Genomic DNA, 26,651 nt, shown 5'->3' with positions numbered 1-26,651 from the left:
ATATCAGAATATCATTTCTAATTCGAACATCATCAAACATGTGCTTTTCAGAGTAGTACTAGGAAAAAAAAAAATCTTAACTTAATATTTTTTCCTTAAACTTCACAATTACACACAATTTTGTGTTTGTCTGAATACATTACAGAGTTGTTTTGTTTTGTTTTTTGGCTGGAATAGGACAAAAAAATAAAGTAGCTATTCAGCAACATGTTTATACAGAGGGCATATTTTGTTTTTTTGTTAATATACAGCTAAGATCTAGTTTATGATAAATTTTATTGGAAGGATTGCACAGAGCTCTATCTATGCCCACATTGGTGAAAAACCAACAAAAAAAATTACTTTTTTGCATAGTTCCAGTTTTGTTTTCGAAACATCTTATATGTTTACAGCAGGAAAGCTTGCCAAATCAAACAAATAGCCAGGAGAAACAAACACACCTGACTCTGATAAAAACCTACCTCTAATAAACTGGCACTGCAATCCTCACCAGTGTGAGGAAGAAAATTCCTAGATTAAAAAAATATAACACGATATGAAAGCAGTATTTTCAGGTCAGCACAAGTGTTACTTTGAAGCCCACAGAGCTCATGTGGTATAATTAGGCTACTTAGTGGAGCAGCAGAGACAGTTAAAATGAACGTCCTCTTTATAAAATTCTCTCTCAAGGGTTAATTTAAAACTGTGAAAAGGTTTATAGGTAACATCATATGCTCTATGATAAAACCACGTTAGCCAGTTTTAGAAGTGTTAAGAACCCTTGGTTAGTCTTCATTTTACATATTCTAAAAGATTTATTATATAAGCCAAGAATCAGTGTTCACTTTACATAGTAATAATACATCTAATATTTCATTCATCCATCCCAAGGTTGCGCGATAAAGTATTCTGCAATCATTTTTTTTGTGGGGAAAAATGTGTCACGACTGAAAGCAAGAAATGGGACAAAACCCTCAGAGTCCGGATGCTGTTGGTGGAACTGGGTTAGATAGGCTGATGGAAACACTGATTACGACATCATGAGGTAAAGATTGTAAGGAGAGCTGCATTCAAGGCGGTTCAATAGAACAACACATGGGAAGTCTCAAACAAGGGACTGTGGACAGATTGTTTGGAAGAATTGGGTCAAGAAAATACATTAGCGATGACTCGAGCAAAGCTCTGTTCTTTTAAGTCGGCTGTACACACAGGAACAAACACAGACGTCAGGGAACAGATCTCTCTCATTAAAGTTACACTAAAGCTTTATTAGAGTGGTGCCAGGAAATCAGGATGCTTTTTTTGAATGAGCCCTGGAGAGCAATAAAATCAAAGGCAAATCAAGCACTTATGCAAATATGAACTTTTTAATAAGGGTTGAATAATGACAGCAACCCAACTATCCAAAATATAGTTTTAAAGCTGTTGGTTAAAACAAACTGAATTTTTGTATAAAGAGATTAAAGATTTGGATTCTTGGGGAAGAAATGGCTACAAAGTCTCTGCAGGATGCTTACATCTCTGTCTCTGCTCTTCTACAACACCTGACAAGTACAATATTTCTGGCAAAAAATGTCAGCAACTGCAAGTAAAACTTTACTTAACTTGTAGTTTCCTCTGTAGCTTCGAAATCAAACACTTTGCAAACCCATCATGTGTTTGAACAATCAGTTCTTAGGTTCAGATAGTTTGGATCCCTAACCTAACAGATAGATAGTTTGAGATATTCCTTTTTTTTTAAAGTTATTCTTCAAGTTGAATGTCACTTTTCATGTTTCAGTCAAGTTTTGAAAGGATTTTTTGTGGTCTCATAATTTAACATCACAAAAACGTGATGTTTTAGCAGGAGACATTTGACAACTACTGTAGATTTTTGGTGTTTTTAATGGTGCACACGATGTGCCTTAATAGATCAGGAAGTGGGACATTTTTCTGACAAGAACGGCAGTCATCTTGAATAATCCATTCGATTACCTTTAATGATATTTATGGCTTTCACAAGAAAACTGGTGGAATAGCAGTTACCTAACCCAGTTCTTAAATTCTAACTAAGGGGTTTGTGATGTTCCTCAAAATGCAAACTCTAGTTTAGAGTCCCCACTTCTCTATTTATTGAGTGTGCTTTTATTTTTTTTATATTATAATACTAACTTACCCCTTAAGTTAATTTTTAAACAAGGCTAAGTCATGGAACAGTATAAAGTGACTGTGATCAAAAACTTCTACTTGACCTGACTCTAAATCAAGAGTGTCCAAAATGCGGCTCAGGGGCCGTTTGTAGCCCTTGAAACAGTTTTGGGCGGCTCCTGATCAGAATTCAACAATAGTCTTAGTTTGGTTTGCCAGTCCAGGCAGTAAATACAGATTTAAAAACAAAGTTTAGGGTGCAGTGTTTCAAAAACACACACAGACAATTTTAAATGGAAAATGTAAGATGCAATAAGTTTTTGCTTTTAATTTATTTGTAAAAGCAACCACTTCTACTAAAATGAAGACTTGGGCATTCCCGTGTAATAAACATTTCAAAATAAATAGCAAGAGTGGACCAAATAATAAAAGAAGAATAATATGATGAACTCAAAAAAAAATTAGGATGTTCCTATTTTTCTTCCTTTTTAATCTGGCAAACCTGCAAAACCTTTTTCATGTTTTAAATGTTCAATACTTTATCAATCATTTGTCTATAGAAATGTCACTATCAAGTTTAGTTTCAGGTAAGAGTGAAAACACAAAAAGCTTTTGCAAAAACAAAGATACTAAAAAACAATGTGGCCAGCTTGACATTTTTGGCCCTCATGCCAAAATTTTTTGAACCCCCATGAGAAAGAATGTTGATTCTGATTTAAAAAATGCAGCGAATTGAATTAGTTTTCACTAGAAGACAATGGAGGACAATGACCTAAAGCTAGATTTTTCTGCTAAAGCAATATTGGTCAAATATCTTGTATGCAGCTGCATTGTTGGACTCTAAAATGTTTGGCAGCTTGTAGCCGTCCTCTGGCAAAATTCCAATATGACAAAACTTGGTTCATTTTTCATTTTGCTGTTATTCTGTGTTGATTTATGACCCCTGAAAACATACTTCTGCTATTACTGCTATGTGTAAACTTTTTAATAGATGTTAAATGTTATGTACAAGAAAAGCCTATCTTTGTTGCAGTGTGATTAATAGACGCCGTCAGTCATGGTGCAACGTAAGTGCAGCCATTTACCAGGGGATGCATCTTCTAAGAGCTCTGTAGATGGATACACACTGTTAAAATGCTTTGCTCTGAATAAAGTTCAGCTTTGTTATACATTTCAGCTACCCTGTTTTCTGATCTTCAGTTATTTTATAGAACTACAACTACATTCTCTGTGGTTGTAAACGTTTCCCCAAAAGGCCTTTAGTGAAGCCTCTTTAAATCTGCTGCTTTCTATTTTCAGAAAAACAGACATGAACTCCTACAAAGGCACATTTGACTGCAGATACAGACTACTGCTCCATTAAACGAATGAATCCTAAAGCAGAAAGGTGAGCCACGGCTCCACAGTTCCTGCCATTTACAAACGAGGCTCCCAAATTAGCCACATCCCCCGTGAGGAGGTCTCTGAGAATTAGAATATGGACTGATAACGAACAGACTTCTCCATTTTAAAAAGGAAAATAAGCCGCAGTGCAGGTGCCTGTAAGCGTGTTTAGAACAAGCCGTGATTTAAACATTTTTTTTATTACATGCCATAAAAAAAATGCTGCAGGGTCCTTGAGAGATGTAACAGTTTTGGATCAAACCAAAAATAGGGAAATTACAGCAATATCTCAATTACTGCATGATTACATCATTGTGGGCATCTCTAGAAGATGAAATAGATGTTTTTAATCTTACGATTTAGATCAACAGGAGAAAAAACAAAAACGTTTTTTGTTCGTCCTACTGATAGTCAAAAACGATTAAATTTTTTTCTTTTTTGCCAACATGCAGAAATATCCCAGGACAGCAAATAAAGGTTAAACAGTTTTGTTGTACAATGAAGAAAAAAAAAATGGTTTGTAAAATTTCTGTTGAAGTTTAGGAAGAAGAAGGCATGAATTAGTGAGAGGCGATGTGAAAGGGTTCAGTATCTTACTGGAGGAGGCACTAAGGACCAGTTCTGGTTCTGTGACTGGTGGAATTGGGTCTGCCATGGCTCTATAACGTCTGTGAAGGCTTGAGATGGACAGTCGGGCAAAAGAGAAGTAATCTGAACCACAATTACGATGCAGAAGTGTGAAAGTAGACGATGCGCTCCAGATGAATATTGGCAATGTGTTTAGAAGTTGAGTTAATAACATTTTCCAGTAAACAACACCAAGCTGAAAGTGAAGCAAAAATTAAAATGGCCTCCCAACAACCATAAAACTATGACAGTTAATCATGCTTCACTGACTAGTGATACATCTATGGGTTCCACTGTTTTTCTTTATACAACTGATGTCACCAAGAAATCAAATATTTGGCCAAAGCTTTCTCATATTGTTATTGCTGATTTTCATCTCATAAAGTCCAAATAATAGATAATAAACCCCCATCATGCCATTTTATGGCATAATAAGACATAATTTCAAGGGAAATAACACTGTCATTGTCTCATTTGATACTGTGGCATAGGGAGTTTCATGAGCAGATGAGTCAGGCTGCCACAGATTTTCTTTTAACATGTTGAAAAATTGAAGTCTGCAGTTCTCACGAGGCATTTAAAGTCCTTGTGTGGCTTATTCAGATTAACTTCAATAATACCATAACCAAAAACACAAAAACAAGACTAAATGTTTAATTAACAGCATTCAGAGCTGGAAAAAAGAAAGAAGATTCATAAGATTTTAAAATTCAGACATCAGGATTAGATTGCAATCTTGAAAAAATTGATTAGATCCATTACTTTCCTAAGTGGAAGGGTTTGAACCACATTTATGCTAAACACCTCAGATAACAATCATGAAACATTTAGAAAATAGAGTTTTGCAGGAACAAAAGGATTGGGCTTTAAATTAGGATATGCAACGTCTTCAACAAGGAATATGTGTTAAACACCTATCAGCTAAGCATGGGCTTTTAATTAATGCCACATGCTTCAGTGAACACATTAGCAACCTCTGGGGACCATGAACAATGTTTCTAATATGGGTAATGGAGACATTACTATTGGTTTGTATTCAATTAATCAGATAACAGAAACCACAGATAGCCTTTTGTAAACAAAGAATTTATCAATGATTTTAAATTTATTATAAGCCTGTCCATTTCTGACCCTGCAAAAGTAGATCATGAAACACAAAAACAAACTCAATGTTCCTTCCTCAGCTCAAATGATTCATCAATATAGAAATGTTCACAGATGCTTGTTAGAAATGTTTTCTGCTTCCTTAAAGCTACAGTGTTTTAGTTGCTTAATATTAAATCTGCCAAAATGTATTTTGTAAATGAGCAGAGTTAACAAAAAGCCTTTTAGTAGAAGGCACTGCTTAATTAGCTCATAAAAACACAGCATCCCAGCGTGGCAGCCTTTTGCTGCACCTGTTATCAATGCACTTGCTATTAATAAGTGAAAGTACGTAGCAGTGGAAAAAAAGGTTTTGATCTAAAAGATGGAGTTTTAGTGGTTCTAATACTAAAAGTAATGTCAATATCAAACATTAAAAAATAGCATATTTCTGCTTTAGCAAAATATATGTGCTGCATTTATTACCATTTCAGCTGGTCAGCTGTTTTTCAATTAGTGTAGGTTGTTAGCTCATTGAAATTATCCTGGGGATATTAGCAGGAGTCTGCAACAAGTGACACTGGTTGTGTTTCCATTACAAATGTGTGCAAAGTCTATATTCTGTAAATATATACATAATATATAATAATATGCATTTTCAGTTTCTGTGTTTTCATAAAATAAGAAATTAAATTAAAATCACACTTGAATAAAGTTGTTCATGCAAGAAGTCATTAAAAATCATGGCAGCAATGGATGTAAAACAGATATTCATAATTCAGCCTCTTGTGTCTCAATCAGCCATCAGAGGAGACATTGGTGTCTTATTCAGGAGTTAGACAAGTCCCTCTGACCTGGAGGTGGCTACATATGAAAATTGTAGTTGGTGATTTTACAGAAGAGCTACGGATTCAATATGCTCAAATTACACACATTTTATGAATGATGTGATGCAGTGAGAGCTCTAGTGGAGCCAGCAGCACACTGACAAAAAACCCAACAAAAAAACAAAAAACGTTCTGCGACTACTCCCTGTCATCTTCTTCACTGTTTTCAGCAGTAGTAACATCCGGCTGTTGATCACGTGACTCGTATGTTACGGAAGAAGTGTTTTAATATGGCTGAAAAACCACCTCATTCCAGGGCAAAAATTTCTTATAAAAAAAAAATGCGTTTTTTTTTATTTTTTATTGCAAGGTCTCCATTAAGCAAATTTATTTTCGGAATTTCACTTTGAGCAGATCTATGGTCAATGAAAACGCAGCTCCTGTCTTGCAACTTTTGACTTGTAACTTTTAATTGTATCCCTGCTCCAACACACATGAATCAAATGAATGGCTAATGATCATTATTCTGCAAAACCTGCAGACATGCCAAGGATATAATTCAGTCTTTTGATTTAGGTGTTTCATTCTCCAGCTGCAGGAGAATGAAACTTGAGGACAGGACTTGCAGACCACTTATAGTCTAAAGCCAGAGTACAATGCTATAATCCTCTATCTATAGCATTGTACTGCAATGCTATAATCCTCTATAGCATTATACTGCGATGCTATAATCCTTTATAGCATTGTACTCCAATGCTATAGTGCTTCAAAAAATTATTAATGTACAGGTTAAAATTTCGTTTTAGCCCACCTGTGATTAGCTGACTCATCTCTCCTGTGATAACATGAGGCTGTGACAGATTATAGTGTCAATCAAGGGCTACCGTTAGTTTTATCATTATTACAGGAATGTAAAATTAATGTGACTGTCACAGCTGTCAGCAGATTTTATTTATACAAAATCCATGTCATAGATAAAGCACCTACACTCCTACCAGAGGGAGAAATGCGCGTCCCGAAACATTTATTTCCATTTCTTTCACCTCTTTTCTTATGGCCGATTCAAACATTAAAGAAACTAAATTCTTCCATCAACCTTGACATGAATCCTCCAATGTCTTAATTTATTTTTAATGTCAAGCTAGGTTCTCTTTTTATCTTTGCACTGAACATTGTGAGGGAGGAAAAAGCTGCAGACATTTGCTTCATCTTGCATGATAAAAGCTGTCACTCAGAATCCTAGACAGTGAAACACTTTATGACATTTGTATGACAAATATAAATTTGCTGTCTGATTCCAATTTATGCCGCATTGCAGAAGTATTTTTACCCCTGAATTTTTTTGTATTTTGTCACTTTAAAGCAAACTGCTATGTATTTGATTGGATTTTATGTGACGCATAAACAAAATATAGTGCAAATTAATTGTCAGGACTATGAAACCTGTAACAATTTTAAAAATTACACGCTAAGCCAAAACTAAGCGGAACTGGATGCAAACACATACAATAAAATAGTTTTGACTTATTTATTAAAAAATATATACCATACTTTCATTTTAAAGTTATACACTTCCGTGTGTCTGTTGGTCTATTAGTACACAGTAAAGTAAAATTTGTCATGTCAACCTGACATGTGAACAATTTTAAGGGGTATGAATATTTTTGTACTTATTTCTGTTTATTTGACAGAAAACCTGCATTGTGTTAAATAATTCATCACCCCAAGGTTGAAATGTTTTTAAGGATGATAAAATATTAGGTCCAGGTTTTCAAAAGCATGAATATTTTTTAAAGGCTGATTTTCTTGAATGTGGCAATCATTTCAAACCTCTTTTTCCTTGGCTCTCCCACACAAAGCTGCAAATGAAATCAATGAAATGCAAATACACTTAGATCCAGATCTTAATGGTTTTCAGCTCTTCCTCCACACCTTTTGTGTCAGATTTGACCCAAAAGAACAAACGTGTAAAACGCAGCACGATTCACTTGTACATAGTTATTCATACCTGCAGGTAAGCGCTATTGCTGCAGGGGCTGAACACTGAGGAGGTCTACACCTGCTCTCATGGATGCATGAAAGACAGTGAGACGATGTCGGGAAGCCTGACCTCCTCACCCCTCACTGCAACCTTCCCCCAATTGAATTTGATCGCCCCAGTGGGAGCTGTTAAGCCCATCCACTCTATGATCCTCCTCTGGTGGTTAGAAGCCTGATGGGGATGTTTAAGGACGGGGAGGCTCTCCGCTCCCATTTGTTTTCCTGCAGGTAATCGATGGTAGACTTGGGGTTACAGCTAATGTGATTTATGTGTCCTATTTCCGCTGTTATGCCTCATGTACAAATTGTCTGTGCTGATGTAAATTCCCCACTCTTTTCACAACTTGCTGACACTGAATCTAAAGCTGCCAAACCGGAGCGGCTTGTCTGTGTTTGCATTCAGGACTATTTATTTAATTTTTATCTCGGAACAAAGAAGAGAGTTTCATCTCCTGTGAACCAGACACGTGGTAATTCTACACATTATATTTCTCTTTGGGTTTTTTGGGTCTGACCATATTGGGAATTTTAGAAATGCTTTGCGATTGTAAATCCTTTGCAGTCTGAACACAAGGCAAATCCGATAAACTCATCCACTGGTGCATGCTCCCATAATTGTACTGCTACCTGCAGCGATTACATGCACATTAATATCTCCTCTTAGTGCTGCAGATGCATTAAGGGAAATAACATGAATTGCCTTAAAAAAAAAGCCTCTCAACTGTGGAGCATCGTAAACCGTTATCTAGTGGGAATGCTATATATTTAACAAGCAGCGGAGTGACTTTGATGAAAGCCTTGAAGATAAAGAACAAAAGAAAAAGACAATTGAATGTAAAGATGAAGTCTCTATCTAGGTTTAGCCACTTGGCACTGATTTTGTAATGCTCTCTCTTTCCCATGCCTCTTATTTTCAGTCACTACATTCCACCATGAATCCTTCCTCTCTACTTTACCACCAGCTTTCTCAACATTGCAAAAGTTATTTCATTTTACATAAAAGTTAGCTATAAAGTTACACACTTTGTCAAATAATGCATAACTATGCATAACTGCATAATTACAGTCTGTAATACATCACCACACAAATACAATTCAGTGCAATCAAGTGCCTTCAGAAATCAGTAGTGATTAGCAAGCAGTTATTAAATACACTTTTCTTTAAGACTACATTCCGTTATTAAAAATGTTTTTATGGGTGTTATGTAATATTCTAATCTTAAATGTCATGTTTTTATCACCCCTAAGCAGAGTATTATGATAATAAACAGAAATAAAGGGTTGAAAACATCGTCCTATGTTTCAAACATCGCTCTGTGTTTCACTCTGTGAAATAAAAAGCAACAGTCTGGGGCAGTATTAAATGTGAACTGAGGCTACATGGGCTCATCATGTTTTCTTTTTTTAATGTTAAATGCGGGGCAACAACACAAAAGTGTTTCTTTTGCTTTAAAATTGATGTATGTCTGCGAAACTTGCTTTGGTTTACTAACCTTGAGGTTGGTTTGGAGTAATTTTTTGTGCTCTGTTCAGTTATTTGCACTCAGTTATTTGTATTCAGCATTTTCTATGATCGCCATGTTTTTTTGCTTTTGTGTCACTCCAGTTCAGCTCCATGAGCTGCTCCTGCTCTTTCCTACCCTCCCTGAAGTTTGGCTTTCCACACCAGATAACATGTTGAATGGAAACAGAGACAGGTAGAAACTAGTTGCATTAACTCAACTTTCTGTTTTGTGTTTAAAGTAAAGTATGTATCTATACAGATGGCTGATTGATGATTAGTTGCTTATGGTTTTGTGAACTGATTTTTTCAACTTTCTGTTTTGTGTTTAAAGTAAAGTATGTATCTATACAGATGGCTGATTGATGATTAGTTGCTTATGGTTTTGTGAACTGATTTTTCTCCAGCTATTATTTTTCATTCAGAACAGTTTTTTTTATATCAACATGTGACATGTTCATTTTAAATTGTAAATGAATGAAATAAAAACTTTCTGGAGGAAATTAACCTTAATGGGTAATTTAAGTACATAATACTTTTTCGAGAAAATTACACAAGATATTTTAACCAAAAATCAATAAAATAAAACACAAATTTACAGTTTAATTTGTGACTTGTTATTCATGTTTGTAGAGCCAACAATATGAGAGCAGAACAATGTTGCAGCATTCTTTCCATATGATGGACTGGAAAGCAGCACAAAGTGGCCTTTCCCCTGTTCTGTATTCTGTCTCTGCTTGCTCTCTATCTTTGCTCGCATGGCTGATTTTGTACAACCTTGCTCTTAGCTTTTGGAACTCGAGCTCCTTTTTGCCTTCAGAACTTACCTCCTCAGAGTATTCAGCTCATCTTATCTGAACTCTGACAACTATAAACATAGACCACAGAAATGGATCAGAAGAATAGGTCACTGATTAAACTAGGGTTTGCAATCAGACAAAAGCTGGACCTCTTCTTGGATGCTACTGCTCTGTACCTTCAGAGGCAGGGAATATTTTGTTTTCACATATTTAGAGATTGAACTGAATAAAATGCTTAAGCAGGGTTGACATGCAGCCCACTGTGTTGAATTTTGCTCTATAATATATTTCCAAATAAGATAAGAAATTGTGTTTCTAAAGCTGCTCTTGGTTGTCAGGGGAACATTTCTGAATATGTAGTGTTGTACTCTCTGAAAAGGTATGCTTGGCTATTTGCATAAAATAAAGATCCACAGTAGAGTCAAAGCCCAGCTACTTTACTGTGTGGTATTTGTTGCTTGTTCGCCTTCCTAAGCAACGAGGCTTTGTTTTTGTTGCTATGCCTAAATCGATTATCAGCATCAAAGCCTGAATTGTGTTAACTTTTAAATAATGACTTGCTTTAAGAGGTTTCAGAGATCCTGGAGTTGTTTTCCTTTTGGTTTGTTTTAGAAGAATACCAACAAATGCGTGATAATTGTCTCTCCTCTCCAGTCTTTTCATCTATTATTATGAATTGTTCTTGTCTGTTGATTTTTGATGCAGTAGAACATCACACATAAGAAAAATACAGAAAACTCTATGAACAAAAAATACAAATATTTCTGTAATTAAATTGGATTGTTTATTTTTAAAGTTGGCTAAAGTTACATTTTGTATTTAGTTTGTGAATAAATAATCTGAATTGATTTCATATTTGATTATTTTTTTAACGAATGAAAAATGTGGTATGCATTTGTTTTGTGCTGTCTAAACACTGATAAAATAAAATACATTCAGTGCACACAATTGCCTCCAGAGTTCACAACAGAGATGACAGATTAAGAAACATATTTTTCAGATAAATGTGCTATATTTCCTGGTCTAACAATCTAACCATACTTTAGTTAGATTACATGCAGGCTACTTATTAACAAGGATGACTTTCCACCCTCTTAGCATGGCAATTGACTCTACTTTAAATAAAGCATCACCTTAGCAGTAATGGGTGACTGATGGAGACATGAATTAAATCCTGACAGAAGTAATAGAAGCCTTGAGGGGCCATTTTCCCAAGGAACAATTGGTTTAAATAGTCTGTTTCCACAACAAATTCAATAATCGTCTGACAAATGCAAATTATGTTTACGTGAAATTCCTTTGACATTAATGTTTTGTGACAACACAAGCAAAAGCAACAGAGTTCAGTAGGAGGCGAAATTCAGTGCATCCTGCAGAAATGATTGCTTAAGTGAAATCAGGCGTGTAAGAAAATGTGGAATAAAGGTTGGGGAAAATGAGGAGAGGAGCTGAGGGACAACATCTGGAGAAGGACACAGAAACTATGTAAACACTGCAAAGTGAGGAAGAAGAAAGCACGAGAATAAATTGATCTATGACAAATCACAAACAAGCACTGAATCACAGCTTAAGATCAAAACACATAAGAATAGAAATAGAACATGAGCAATGCTAAAATTCAAGTCTAACAGACTTGTAAATTTTAACACATCTTTGCAATATAAACATTTCTTGACAGTAAAATTCTAAGGTTTTGCAGGTCTACAACTGCATTTCATTAAATCACTTCATAGGGGAAATGAAGAGCAGCTACAGTGAGCTGTAAATTATCAACAAATGAATCCAATTCAATTCAGTTCAAATATCTCAGGACATAAAAAACGATTTCAGTTCAATCATTCATACATTCGAAATTGAACTGAGTGATCAAACAGTACAGGAATCTCAGTTAGCTACTAATAACTGAACCAAACTGCTTTCCATTGGTGCAGTAATAAAAATAGTAAATAGAATAAAATGAGGTAACAAGACAAACAAAATTTGTCTCAAAATAGTATTTATCAAAAGAAACCTATCAGTTTGCATCCTTAACCTCATCTATAACTTTATTAGTCATGAGACAAGATTGAAACTCGTAAAATATTTGAATATAAAGTGTAAAATGAGGTAGACGTGTTTGTCACTGTCTAATTATGAAGTACAAAATAGTAAATAAGGAAACATCATCTCCACCTTTAAGCCTGGAATGCCTGGCCTTTTAATTGAGAGACTAACACACTCTTAGACTTTATAGTATATCACAAAAAGCAAGTAAATGAAGATATAAATTATAGATTAGTGGTCGAGATGTGGGAGGAATAATAAAGTGGATAATCGCGGTACTGTATCATTCTCCAATACTGACTTCAGGTGGAGCAAAACTATTAAGATCACAATTTACTCCCCCTTTGAACAGACAAGCCATGGCCTCATTTGAATTTCCAGCATTTAGCTTGCTCCGTCACCCACCCTTTGAGTGGGCAGGTAGTGGGTTAGTGTCCTGTTCAAGGACAGGTGGCTGTTAGCAGGCATGCTTGGCTGTCGAGAAGATCAGATCTGTGACCTTCCAATACACAACGTTTCATTTATCTGAACACACCACCTCCATGTTGCCACAACCCTTAGACACCACTTAGCATTAAAGCAAGGTCTAATATGGGGGTTTATTATACATACTGAAATGTGTTAAGAACTGCTGTGGAAAGAACTCTGATTTTACAATTTGCAAAGAAAAGTACATTTCATCACTCCTCTGGTCATTGGTAAATAATGACCAATAAATCCAAAGGAAATAATCAATGAGAAAGCAACCAAAAGGCTAATGGCTTTTCACTTGACATCATTTCTCATACATGAGGCATCCATATGCCAGAAATGAAAAAAATGGGCCTGATAAAGGTCGTAAACCACCATGATGGCAGCTGTCAGCTGACCCACAGCTGGAAGCAAGATCTATTCATAACTGCAAGGGAGGGGGTTGGGGGGAGTAGAGATTGACTGCGATTATCTTCAGTTGTCATTACACAGTCGGATGAAAAGTGCAGCCGCACACAGCATAGGAAACCAATATTTTTGAATCGTCAAAAAATGCAATTCATGAGGCAGCAAGTGAATGGCTTCATACTGTAGTGATGAAAGCAGCTTGGTTCCTCTGAGAAAAGATTATCCCTAATTGGCCCAGCTGGATAAACACAAGTATCTGTGTTAGCATGTTGCATCTCAAAGTAAATACACCAACCTTCTTCTACTTAAAAAAAAAAAAAATGCAGGAATACAAAAACAAACTTCAAATTGTTTTAAAGCAATTTTGTGGATTGACCAACACATAATTGAAAAGTTGAAAGAAAATGACACCTAAATTGCAATGTAAAGTGTGGTGTGCATTAGTATTCTTTTACTTTTATTTTGATACTCTGCTACTGAATTAGTACCCAGAGTCCATCTGCAACAAAACCTCAGAGGTTTGTTAGGGAACAAAAGTGAACAAACATTACAATGAAGACCAAGAAATGCAAAAAGACAATACAAAACCACCAAGACATGCTCATCTTTCTTAACTGCAAGGCTGAGCAGAGAAGAAGCCTAAATTCACAAAGTAACTCTGGAGGAGCAACAAAGATCATCAACTCAAGTGGAAGAATCTGCTGACAGAACAACTAAGTCATCATGTCTCTCTCCACAGATCTGGCCTTTGTGAAAGAGTGACAAAGACGCAAGAAGCATCACGGCAGTTTGCCCCAAGCTATGTGGGAGAGAAGGGAAACTTTGGGAAGAAATTATTCTCGTCAGATGAAATTATATGTATAATGAAGAAAACAGAAGCTGTAAGCAGTGGCATGTTCTGTGCTAGATTCAACAGTGCGAGAAGACTGCTGAGCCAGACACATGAAGGATACAAATAAGTAAATGAAGGGCATTGGTTGTTATTTAATAATTCACCATCACATAGTGTATACTGATACAACACTAAAATTGATTCTAGGGAACTATTATTGTATGGGCAGCTTTTTATTTAGATTACAATACATCTTTAATCTTTGGATACAGCTTCTTCTGTCTTAGTCTCTGCCACATTGTTGTCTAAGATTTTAGGCGGTCAGATGACAAGGAAAACATTATTTGACATGCAAAGCTTTTCCGGTTTTCTTTTGTAGTTTTGATACACAAAGTAGACTTTGATCTCAAGCACAAAGATGAAGAAGAGCCAGAGGATTATGGCGGTAATTCGTTTGGCAGTCTACACCTCAATGCCCACCCACTACACCACATACTGCAGCACGATCAACAAGAAGATTCCTCCCACCAAGTTAAATTATTGTTTAGCCTGCATGTAAGGAGCAAAGTTACATGCTTAATGCTCTGCTGTCACACAACACATATTCTAGTAGTTTACAACTCCAATTATCAAGTGTTGCTGTCTTGTATCTCTGCTCTAACCCATATGAATCAAAAGGCTTAATTACTTCCATGGCATGTCAGCAGGTTTTGCAAAAGCCTGATTTAGGTGTGTTGGATCAGGGATGCACCCAGAAGTTGCAGGACAGTGGCACTTAGGGTCTGGAGTTGCGGACCTTTAGGATATACAGTAATGGGTTTTAAAGTGATTTGCTAAGCCCATAGTTTCATACGTGAATCAATTCTGAGACTGCACACAAACTTAAACACTCTACTCCCACAGTGAGACATGATGTTGGCATCATCGTGCTATGGAGACATTTTTAACCAGATGAAAGGGAAGCCATTCAGAGTTATTGGGAAGGCTGACAACACTAATATTGGACCATCCTGGAAGAAAACGTGGGTTTGCTGTGAACCTGAGAGTTTCTGCAGAACAGCAGCTCTAAAATTAAAACACATATGGTTTAGAGCAAAATAATGTGTTGAAGTTCAAAATTAAATCCGACATTGAACCTTCAGGAAGATTTGGAAATTGCTGCTCACAGACACGCTATTCAATCTGAGCTTGAGCAGTTTCCTAAAGAAAGGGCAACATTTTAGGAGAAACATACTTTTGAAAGGCACTGTATCATCTTTCAATCTATTCTGTCTGACTCAAATGTTGCCTTGACATCTAGTCTCAACCCATGCATTCTTTATTCAGTCTTATCTCAGATGTTCTTATCTTGCATTTATTTATTTTTTGTTCATTTGTTCTCTCCACACCTGTACCTCCCCGTCTTACCCTTCATCTGTGGTCTCTGGCCCCATCTCAGTGTCCTGATTCACTGCTCTACTGGTGGATCAATAGAAAGGCTCTCTGTCAGGAGGAGCCGCTGCCTCCCCCCTTCAACTCACTAACCCTCCCCACCAACAGTCACAGCCTCTGGGAAACTGGATTTCTACATCCCGTCGCCCTGAAGAGGATTTCCTCTGTCCAGTGGCTCACTCTAAATCTCTGCACCTTCCGAGTCTAGAAAGAGAGAGAAAAAAAATGCATGTTGAGGTAACAAGCTTCTTAAAGAGTGAGGAAAGCACCACTTCATCTGGGAACTATAAAATGAGATTGCCGAGAAAATAGAATATCAGCGCTAAGCATAATGTGACAAAAAAGAAGAGGAGGAAACGGGGTGAGAGAGGGAGAAGTTGTGCATTCAGCTAACCCCCCTCCTCAGTCCGTCTCTCTCCACCCTCTGGAAAAGTCTCTCCCTCTCTCTCTCTACCTCTTTTCTCTCCGTCTCTCTGCAGCTGTGCTCTGCTGAGCGTCACCTCCACACAGCAAGTGCCTTTACTTCAGCAGAAGAGGGAGAAAGAAGAGGAAGGTGGCTGCGAGCTCTAGAGCAAAAGAAACCTCAGGAGTGCGTCTGCACGCGGCAGAGGAGTGCTTCTCTCTACACTTCATACAGAAGGGCTAAGGAGCGCACAGAGACAGGGAAGAGGCAGCTGCGTTGGAGTAACACTGTGCCGGTGGTGCCGACTGGGGACAGGGTAATCCACTGACACTGTTGATCCTGGTGGCTCTGGCAAAAAGCTTCCAGAAGGAGAGAGAGAAGCGGAAAAGCAGACAGGATCTTGCCAAGGGGGCAGCATTTTACTTCGGAAAAAGAAGCGTGGCGACAGCCGAAACGCACACAGAGAGACACACTCACAAACACCAGAGTGGAAAAGGACAGCCAGACACCCACCGCATTTAAAAATCCACTACAACCCTTCAGTTTCTTCTGACTTAACCAAGAAAACAGGAGAATGTCTCATGTTGTTGCCTGTGGATGACGGATATTAACTTCTGGGGATACATTTGTCTTCTAAAATAAGATCTTTTTTCAAACTTTGCTACTTTTTTTATTTTTTGGAGTTGGGCCTGTAAACCATCTGAGCACATCACAGAATTTTTAGTTACAGAAATGGAGAGTTGTCTTGGGGACCGTTGAGATTCCTCCTCCTGATTCAGAGTAGAAAGTGGATTTTGATGGCAGTATTTTGCGATTTCTTCTTTGCACCATAAAGAAAAAAAAAATCCATCTACGTCTGCTGGATTTATGCCTGAGAGAAGGAGAAGATCTCAGGTATTTTCTCTTCTCCTGTGGATTACCTATGGGTTTTCTCTCATGGATGATTGCTTGCTGCCAGTTATTAAGAAAAAGTATGAAAAGGGACAAGTGAGTATTGGGCTAGATTTTTTTCCCTCTAAATCTTAACCACGAGTCCAAATAATGGATGGCTCTAGTGAAAGCACAATGATGCAGCTTTTGTCTAATCTAATAACACAAATTGAAACCCACTGATTGAACAGTTATGTTTAACAAATGATGATTAAGGTGTAAAAGGTATGCACATCTTGACATCTATTAATTCATTTGACAAGTTGTCCTGGATGTTTACACACCATTTGCCAATGAGCATCATTTACTAAATGAGGGGTGCTGTCTACCCGGCAGGTGGCTTGGGCACAAACAGAGATTGATTGAAGTGATCTCTGGGAATCCAATTAATGTATCCTGGATTCTTTCCAAGACAGAAGCAATGGAGGGGAAAACCACCATCTAGTTTAAACTGAGAAACCTCTGCACTCCCCAGTCAGCAACTCTCCTCCTCCTTTCCCACCACCTTCAACCCAGGCAAGGATGGTACCCCCGCCCCCCACCAACAAGCCCCACGTTTGCCTTTCCACCATTCTTATCATGAGCAGCATGGCATTAATTGATGCCTACCTGGTGGAGCAGAACCACGGACCCCGCAAGATTGGCATCTGCATTATGGTGATGGTGGGGGACATCTGTTTTTTGATTGTGCTCCGATATGTAGCAGTGTGGGTGGGCGCTGAGGTGCGGACTGCCAAACGAGGCTATGCCATGATCCTCTGGTTCCTCTATATATTTGTGCTCGAGATCAAAGTCTACTTTGTGTATCAGAACTACAAAGCAGACAGGAAGAGCTTGGACGCTCTCGCGAGGAAAGCCTTGACGTTGCTGCTGTCCATTTGCATTCCAGTGCTGTTCATTGTGCTGGTGGCCATTGACCACATGGAGTACGTCAGGGCTTTCAAGAAACGGGAGGAGATTCGCAATCGCCTCTTCTGGGTAGTGGTGGACTTGCTGGACATACTGGACATCCAAGCTAACCTATGGGAGCCTCAGAAGAAAGGGCTTCCTCTGTGGGCAGAGGGCCTCATGTTCTTCTACTGCTACATCCTGCTCCTTGTGCTGCCCTGTGTGTCTTTGAGCGAAATCAGCATGCAGGGCATAAACATAGTGCCCCACAAGATGCTACTGTACCCCATTCTCAGCCTGGTGACCATTAACATTATCACACTCTTTATCCGTGGAGGGAACATGTTTCTGTACAGAGACGCAAGAGTATCCGGGATCCTAATTGGAAAGAACATATTGGCCATCATCCTAAAGACCTGCAGCTTTGTGCAGTACAGAAGACAGTTGCAGAACGCTCCTCCTGCCTTTGGAGTGGAGCTGCAGAAAAACTCAGTCGCACAAGCTCGTCCTGCGCCCACTCCACCTCAAGTGGTCATGCAGGACCAGACGCCTCTACCCGAAGTGACAACCTGTGAACACACATGACATAATGTAGGGGGTGAACCCTACGAAATGTCAATATGAGTAAATGGGACTCTCAGGATGCTGGCAGGGAGCAGTGTTCCACACCTTTTACGTCGTGTGAACACTCATGTGAACACAGGGGAGATCATGATCCCTGATGCTTAATGGCACACAGGACACTGCAGACACTCAGTGCAGATAGAGCAGTGCTGTCACAGCTGCATTACTGATGACTCAAAGCATTTCCCATGGTGAATTTAATTACGTGTATTTTTTCTATATGTACAAAGAAAAAAAAATCTAGTGCAAAAAAATAGAGAGTATATTTTTGAAATGTGTGTTGCATTCCAATCGAAAACCTAGGGGTCTGTGTGCTGTGGCGTGTATTTCTGTTTCTCAGTTGTTTCTTAGTAGTCGAGGGCTTTACCTTGTCAAAGTGAGACGAGACCCAATGAGAAAATCAAAGTAATGAGGGTAAAAAAACAGCAGTGAAAGCCCTGTCTCTTAAAAGAAGTGCGTTTTTATATGTGGCTCTTTGATCAAATACTGTGTAAAAGATAAAGGCTTTCCTGCTTTCTCACTGGCTGTAAGAGGGTTTTGTCATAAAATCATTTTAAAGTTATTGGTCTGATGAGTGTATTTATTTTTAAAGAAATTATTTAGTAAATGCCAACTTTGTGACCAGTGTTAGAAGAAAAAAACAGATAATTCGTTCTGTCCTGGTGAGAAGCTTCCATCCATCCGTGAGGGACATAAATATAATTATAGATTTTTAGTCATGAATTTTAAGTTGTTCTTTATCTACTGTGAGATGACTAAATTACTAACTACCGTAAAAAACTTGAACTGGTTGCACAAATTTGAGTTTAACATAAATATTTTCTAATTTACGGAGTCTAAATTATACATAATATTTGGACAGATTTCCATTAGCAAACTGCACTTGCAAAAATTTTGCCTGAACATTTGTCTTCTGCTTTGGGATCAATTGATAATGTTAATTTTAACTGGTTTATTTCTCAGTGGAGATAACTCCTATAAACATGGTTAAGAATGTTAAAAAAAGGCTGAGGTCTGGGTTTTGGATAGGACCTTTCAGAAATATAATCTTTTTATGTGTGTATTATCCTGTCGGAACGCACCATCTGACCAAGGCAAAGACTGAAATAACTAGATGTAATGCTACTTGACACACTGTTGGCTGGCGATTGCAAACTAGCCAATTCAGGAGTACCATTAAGGAAGCGACCAATAAGGAAGACTGTTCTTGATAGTGTTAAGATGCATATTGAGGTACTTTTGGTGTCTGAACTATTAACATAGGCAGCTATAAGCATTTTGTGAGAGGGCCTGAAGTATTCATGGATTTTAGGTTTTCACATGTGACTATGCTCCTTAACCCCAATACATACTAGTGGTTCACTGTGTAATTATTTCTAAGAGTTTGTGCTTCTTTATTCACACTTTGTGAAAAACAAGGTCATGCATACGTGCTTCAAGCTAATCACATTGACATGCAGCTTCCTGTTTGTAGCGTTGATGTCCTTCAAAATAAACCTTGTGCCAAAACAGCATTTATGACCATAAATGTTAACACAATGTACAGAGTGCTCTGCACATGCAGGTCACTTCTGTGCCACAGGATGTTCAAACTGGCGTCTCAAAAACAATTTTTTGATAAGACAGAAAATTGTCTCATCAAAATATTTTAATTAATCAACACTGGACCAATTAAAATAAGTTGAATTGGTTGGACATCCAAACAAATTAAAGCAAGAAGTCTGTTGATCATTTCAAAAAGTCTGTGGTCAAATACAAATTCATACTTTCAAAAGTATGTTTTGCGTAATTATTTTCACTCTGAAAAAGAACAATTGCAATGCATAAAGTTTTCTTTCATAAATGTAAATTGTCTTTGAATTTTATCATATTTTGCAGGGTTGTTTTTGATGATGGCAACATTTAGGTTCAACTCTGTATATGCCATGAACAGTTTGATCAATGCAAATAATGACCATACTGCTATTCCTTTGAAATTAAATGCATTGCCAAGAAACTACACCGCAGGAAGCTAAATGAATCCTAAATAAGAAAGCCTGTTTAATATCCACCTCAGGCACACAGCGACTATCTGAGCTTGTGCTTAGTGGCAACAGTGGTTGTAAGCACTGTCATTCTGTTCCTTCCACAAAAGGACAAAATAGATACTTTGGTGCAGTGATGTGAATCCACAAAAACAGCCAAGCACACATCTTGTCTTGATATGACAAATCTTGCTCCTTTACAAGCTCTTTTCCCACCCACACTACCAGTTGAGTCAGAGCTGAAGTTTTTGACTGTTTGTTTGCCTTATCTGAATATATTTCCCTCAAAGGGAATTTTTATTCCCTAGCAAAATTGCGCACACAAAAGAAGCATTGTTCTGGTCATCGACAGTACTATTTTTCCCCGAATGCTTCAGATCTGGAATTAATTTCTCTTACCTGTGGCTGTGTGTGTGTGTAATTTAAAGCACAGTGTTTGCTAAAACTCAGAGTGCAGGAGATGATCTAACATTTCCATCTGTGCAAGGCTCAGCTACGGAAAGGTGGCAACATTAAGTGGCACAAACCAGGATTTCACATTAAGACTGCTGTAGTCAGCACTACTTGTCGGTGTTGTTGGCTTGTAAAGATACAACATCAGCAATTTAGCCACTATAATGCACTATTGGATAATATCGTTTATACAGAACTGCTGCAATGAAAGGAAAACATTCCTCTTTTAAAATAATGGTATATTAAAACAATGTGATATGTTCTGCTGAATTTATCAACCCTACGCATCCTTACAGTGTAAGGATTTAAAAACGTAATGTTTTATTTTTATTTTTTTACAAGTGACAGAAACAGATGTGCTACACAAATGCAACTGACATTAATGTAAACATGAAAATTAGTAATGATAACTTTCCTGAAGTACATCAGTAAAAATTTTATAGAAAAAAAGATTTAAGATAAAGAGATGCATTTAAAAAACTAACTGCTAAAGCTCAACTTTATGGAGCAGAAATTGATGTGTTTAGTATGTATTGTTTTATATTCACAACACAAGGAAATCTTGCACTAATTAAGAAATTTTAATGCATGAAAGTCCAAAGTGCAGCCCAGGCGTCAATTACAATTACAGCACGTTTTGCTCACCAGCACATGCAGTTGATTCACAGACGGATAAAAACAATGCTGGGGTAAAATTTTTATTGATAGATTGAAATCTGCTTAAAACTGAAAATGGTAAGTACGTGGCAAAATATTTCTCTTTTACTAACCATATTTTAAGCTCACTGCTTCCTTCAGTCTTATTGAACAGCCTGGAGGTGCAATTTGGAGGGATGCACACCTTTCTCCAGCTGTGAGCCATTTTCCAGAGGAAGCCCAGGATATACCCATCTCTCTCTATAAAGGGTCTCATATCGACACCACATTTATTAGTGACAAAATTTCTTCATTTCAACCTCTTGTTGAGATTTTTGAAGATGGAGACCTGCCATCGTTAACGGTCCTGCTTAAATCTACATAGTGTCCTTAAGTACTGGGTTCATTATGCACTTCTACAAGCAGAAATCATCCATTTTCTGACTAACTTTAGACGTCATACTGCAGACTTAGTCTGGTGGGTTGGTGACACATGAGCATCATCATTAGATTAGCAGGAGATGCATATAAATCCTGAAAACAGAACAATTAATGCCCCTCCTGTATTTATAGGTAGCTTGAGAAAAGGCAGTGATGCTTTGGATAACTCACAGAGGAATAAAAAGACTGAATTTTGATTGGTTCAGGAAAATACGAGCGGAGAAAAGCAGTGTTGTCAAAACTGATGATTGGATTGAGAACTGACAGAGCTGGAAAGTGGAACTGAAAGAAATAGAGTTGCTGGAATAACTCAGTTTGTACAAACGGCAAAACAAACGAACTGAGAGTAAAATCGTTCACAGTGACATTGTTTATAAAAGCACAATATAAAAATGTAAGACTGCAATGTTTGGATCCTACGGCATGAAAAATAGATTTTTATTCCCAAAATAAGATTTCTATTTTTTACATCTATCTATTTGTGTCATTTTACTTGTGACATGGGGTGGGAATAGCACATTGTTAACATGTGAGGCAAACTTATACTAGACTCATACTGTTTTTAATCTCCAGTTAGCTTTAAATTTATAGAGTCTAGCAAGACCAGTCATACTTCTCAGTATGAGAAATATGAGAAAATATTATTTGCTCTATTGTGACAAAGATTTTCTTTAAATATGTAAAAAAAACAATAGTAAGCACTACTTCTACATAGAAATTAAAGAAGATTTGGTTTATTCTTCATATTAAATAATGAGCAAGGAATATAATGTAGGCACTCATATAAGATTAGCAATATTTTAACACATTTTTCCTCAAATAAAAGTAACAAGTAGCTCCAAGAAATTACTCTAGAATAAAAAAAGTATTTCATAAAAAGGCTAGTCAGGTACTGAGTAAGTGATCATAAAATCTGATTAAATATTTTAAAGTGATGTCAAATGGACAAAATATAAATTTTCCAAAAAATGAATTTAATCTAAGGGACACAGCAAGCATGTAGAGGGAGATTCTCTGGTTATATGAGATCAAAACTTTGTATTTTTTGCTTATATGTAAAATTTAGTACTTATGAAATACAATACTGCATTTTACTCCAAATACACCAGTCTAACAGTAAAACATTGTAGTGGCAGCATCATACTGTGGGTTTACTTTTTTTTTTTTTACAGGTCATAGCTGAAATCTATGAGAGGCTGCCAAAGACATGAGCCTGGGAGGTTCAGCTTCAATCGAATAGTCTAGATAATGGCCTAGTTAAAGTCTAACTATCCAATTAAGAACCTGAGGAAAAACCTGAAAATTCCTGAAGACACGCCCCATTAAAAGTGGTTCTACAAAGTGGACTGATTACATATCAGTTAAAAAGAAACAAAACTCTGCATTGTTTCCTTCCACTCAACTATTATGTAATGATTTATGCTGGTCTTTTGCATCATTCCAGAAAAATGAATGACAATGAATGAAAATGGGATAAAACATGGAAAAGTTCAAGATGAAATAAATAATTTAGCAAGCCACAACTCATCTTTGCCAGTCAACTTTTTCCTTAATATATAAATATGTAGATATTTTTTCCATCAAATTACATTTCGACAGGACGAAGATAAATGCTTCAAATAACTTCAGAAGTAGCTCAAACTTTTCTGTGCTTTCTTACAATGACTTCCCAACAGGTTCTTGAGTCATCTCTTCCACTCTCAAATGTAATAAATTGGAAAGCCTGCCTATCCACACCTACGATATAAACACTGAAAAAGCTGCCTGGGACAAGCCAGCAAGACAAACGATGTCTGTAAATTTACAGTTTGACCTTCAGCAGTCTTAAATGGCAACAGAGTCGAGTCACAAATGTATTTTTCAGGGAAGGCATGTTAGAAGGTGACATTAACAAACCAGCAGAGAAAATAAATCCTCATCAAGTATTGATTCTCCTGTCTGGAGGAAAAGTGATAAAATTTGAAACAACCATCTTCTATAAATATCATACTCTTTGACGGTGCAGCAGGAGGTCTTTGATGCTGCTGAGATGTGTGTGCCTAAAGCTCCTCTTTACTGGACTATCCTAAAACCCAGCATGAGTTGGAACTTCACAAAGTTTTAGACCCCTTATTCTTAAACCGAGATGCCCCTGTGCAGGAGAGAAGCAAATAAAAGTGATGTTTCTTGGCATAGTTCATCTAATTCATTCTAAATTTGTTTGCATGCATACACATACAGCAGCTCCGAGCAACATCCTTTTACAGTTTGCTGAAAAGAGGCAATTATCTGTTCTACAGTCAAAATACTTCTGCAATTAATCTTTATCTAAGCGCTCTTAATCACCAAATTACAGCCTGGATAATTATGAAACAGTTTCCCCACACATCCAGGCATGCATGTTTTCATTTCATGCCCCTGCGACACACAAGGTTTCGCTATCGCGCATATGCACAGTTTGAGAGGATTACCAACGGCTATGAAGTATGACCCTGAGTGGAGATCAAGCTCGAGGCTCATAGCTACGATATGATCCTGCTTATAATCAGGTCAGCAGCTCTTAGTCGACACAACAGGAAACCCTGGACATCAGAAACGAGAGGCGCCTGCTCAGAGTGGTGTTAAGTGTTGTATAAAAATGTGAATTATGAAGAGGTGTTTAAATATTGAAGCAACCAAGCACTTCAATGAGATTTATCATTTAAATCCAAGCAATTCTGCAAGTTTTCTCTCAGGTCTTGTTGACCTATAAAAGATTCAGATGGTTTATAAGTCGCTGTGATGCTTACAGGGCATTTTCTCAGGAACCCATTCATATGTAAACCGTCTAGCAATCTGAAATAATATTCTGTCAGTGTAATATCTGTGGAGGAAATAAAATGTATGTAAATACAGAGCTGTGAAGAAAAGGATTTTCCTCTGCATAGATTTCTTCCGCTTTTTGCCACATATAAAAAAAGCAGAAGTTTAATACGAGATATAAGCTTAGTCAATATAAAATGTGGTTTTATAATGCACTTTTTATTTTAATGACAGAACCTATCCAAAGAAACCTGACCATATGTAAAAATATTATTGCCCTTCTTTATAAATCATGTATTAATTGTGATAATCCATATTTTCAGTTACATCAGGCACACTCAGATGGTATTATTTTCTCAAGAAATCACCAAAATCAAACAAAAAAAAAACTGTTCTGACAATTTGAAGTAGGCTAAAAAAATCTAAAGAAAAAACTAAATAAATTTAAGCAACACAATATTTTTTTATCAGTCTTGAAAGGATTGCTAAACAATTTCTAAAGCTTTGGATCTCCAGGAAACTAAGAGCTACTCGCCATTAATGGCAAAAAAATAAAAAATACAATTTCTACCAAAATTACTCCATGAACAAATAACATCGATGAGTTCACAAAAGGATCCAGAAAAGCATTTAAGCACAGCAGACTTCACTTTCCTCAGGATGATTCCCAAGACTTTCTGGAAAATATCCAACAGTGGAATTTTTTGAAAATGTGCATCTTGATGCATTTGGGATGCATAAACCATGTCAGAAAATAAAAAACATCCTGCCAGTCAAATGTACTGGCATTAATGTGATGGTCAGACACTGCTTCTCATTGTTGCTGTAAATCTTTGGGAGTAATGGTTTAGGGAGTAATCACTTCTTTCATAAATGACCAGGTTGGAATAGAAAGCCTTTTTCTCTTCATAAATGAACCCCCCCACTTTAATTTTTTTATTGCTTCAGGTTATCATTAAGTGATATAAAAGTTTTTTTTATTGATCTGAAATATTTTAGTGAAGAAAAAGCAAACCGTTTCCCTGCCCTACCCATTTTATACAGGAAATATATTTAAACTTTAACTTAAATGACAATATGCAGCATATAAAAATACTAGAGATGTTTTGTTTCCTTTTTCTAAATGGACTCCGTCACCTTGCGACAGGAAGCATATTGTAATTTCTGCCCCTTTCACTTGGTCAACTTCTCTCCGTCATTCATTCTGAAAAGCTGTCCGCTCTGAAACAGCGCTGAGCCTCAGGATGAGATGTGCAACAAAAAGAACCTCACCGCAGGTAATAATGAGACAGACGGTGAGTGAGGGCAGTTTGAAAAGACTGCTTCACCTTGGCCATTTAATCTTACTTTGACTTTTGCCATCTGGCTGCAATAAAGCCCACAGCAAATGGATTTCATCCCAAAATGCCCTGGGTTTGTCTGCGGATGTGTCTCAAGAATCAGACGTTGTTGAAGAAACAAAGTAGCTTTGGTGTTTTTCAGCTTAATGAGGCAAATCACAGATAATATATTCCCCACAGCAAGCAGCTGGAATGATGGTCGCTACAGCTAGATAAATACAGTTGGTAGCTTCAGGGACTTCACAGCTTGACCTAAATTTCACCCCCCAAAAAATATATTTTTGATTTATTGATGTGCAAAAGCCCTATTTTAAGAACTGTTATCTTGACTGTTTAATCCAATGTGAAGCCATTGTGATTTCATGCAACAAACCAAAACAAAGTATTGCCGAAATATGAACTGAAGGGAAGATAATATGTGGTTGCAAACATTTTTGAAAATTAAAAATATAAAAAAAAAAAAAAAGTTTCCTCCTCCTCAAAGTTTGCAGAAACATTCACTTCGGTTACAACTGCAAGTCTGGATGGAAAATTACTGGACATCAGTTCTGTAGTCTTGCCACAGATCTTCCATTGGAT

The 26,651-nt window shown here is 37.1% G+C and overlaps 2 protein-coding genes across 3 annotated transcripts in view; one reads left to right on the top strand and one right to left on the bottom strand.

Annotated features, from left to right (window-relative positions):
• Positions 1-26,651, bottom strand: part of zmp:0000000755 (phosphofurin acidic cluster sorting protein 2) — a 162,936-nt gene that overhangs the window by 125,429 nt on the left and 10,856 nt on the right. The gene's annotated exons all lie outside the window — the stretch shown is intronic.
• Positions 15,857-20,049, top strand: LOC122842177 (transmembrane protein 121). Its single transcript, XM_044135805.1, has one exon. The coding sequence runs from the start codon at positions 17,408-17,410 to the stop codon at positions 18,356-18,358; it is 951 nt and encodes a 316-aa protein (XP_043991740.1). The 5' UTR covers positions 15,857-17,407; the 3' UTR covers positions 18,359-20,049.

This window comes from Gambusia affinis, linkage group LG13 (assembly GCF_019740435.1).
Source record: "Gambusia affinis linkage group LG13, SWU_Gaff_1.0, whole genome shotgun sequence".
In the NCBI taxonomy this organism is placed as follows: domain Eukaryota; kingdom Metazoa; phylum Chordata; class Actinopteri; order Cyprinodontiformes; family Poeciliidae; genus Gambusia; species Gambusia affinis.
The sequence above is the reverse complement of the archived record's forward strand: the minus strand, read 5'-3'. Positions and strand labels throughout refer to the sequence as shown.

Coding starts and splice junctions, on each gene's coding strand:
- LOC122842177 (XM_044135805.1), top strand. CDS start 17,408: ATGGTACCCCCGCCCCCCACCAACAAGCCCCACGTTTGCCTTTCCACC.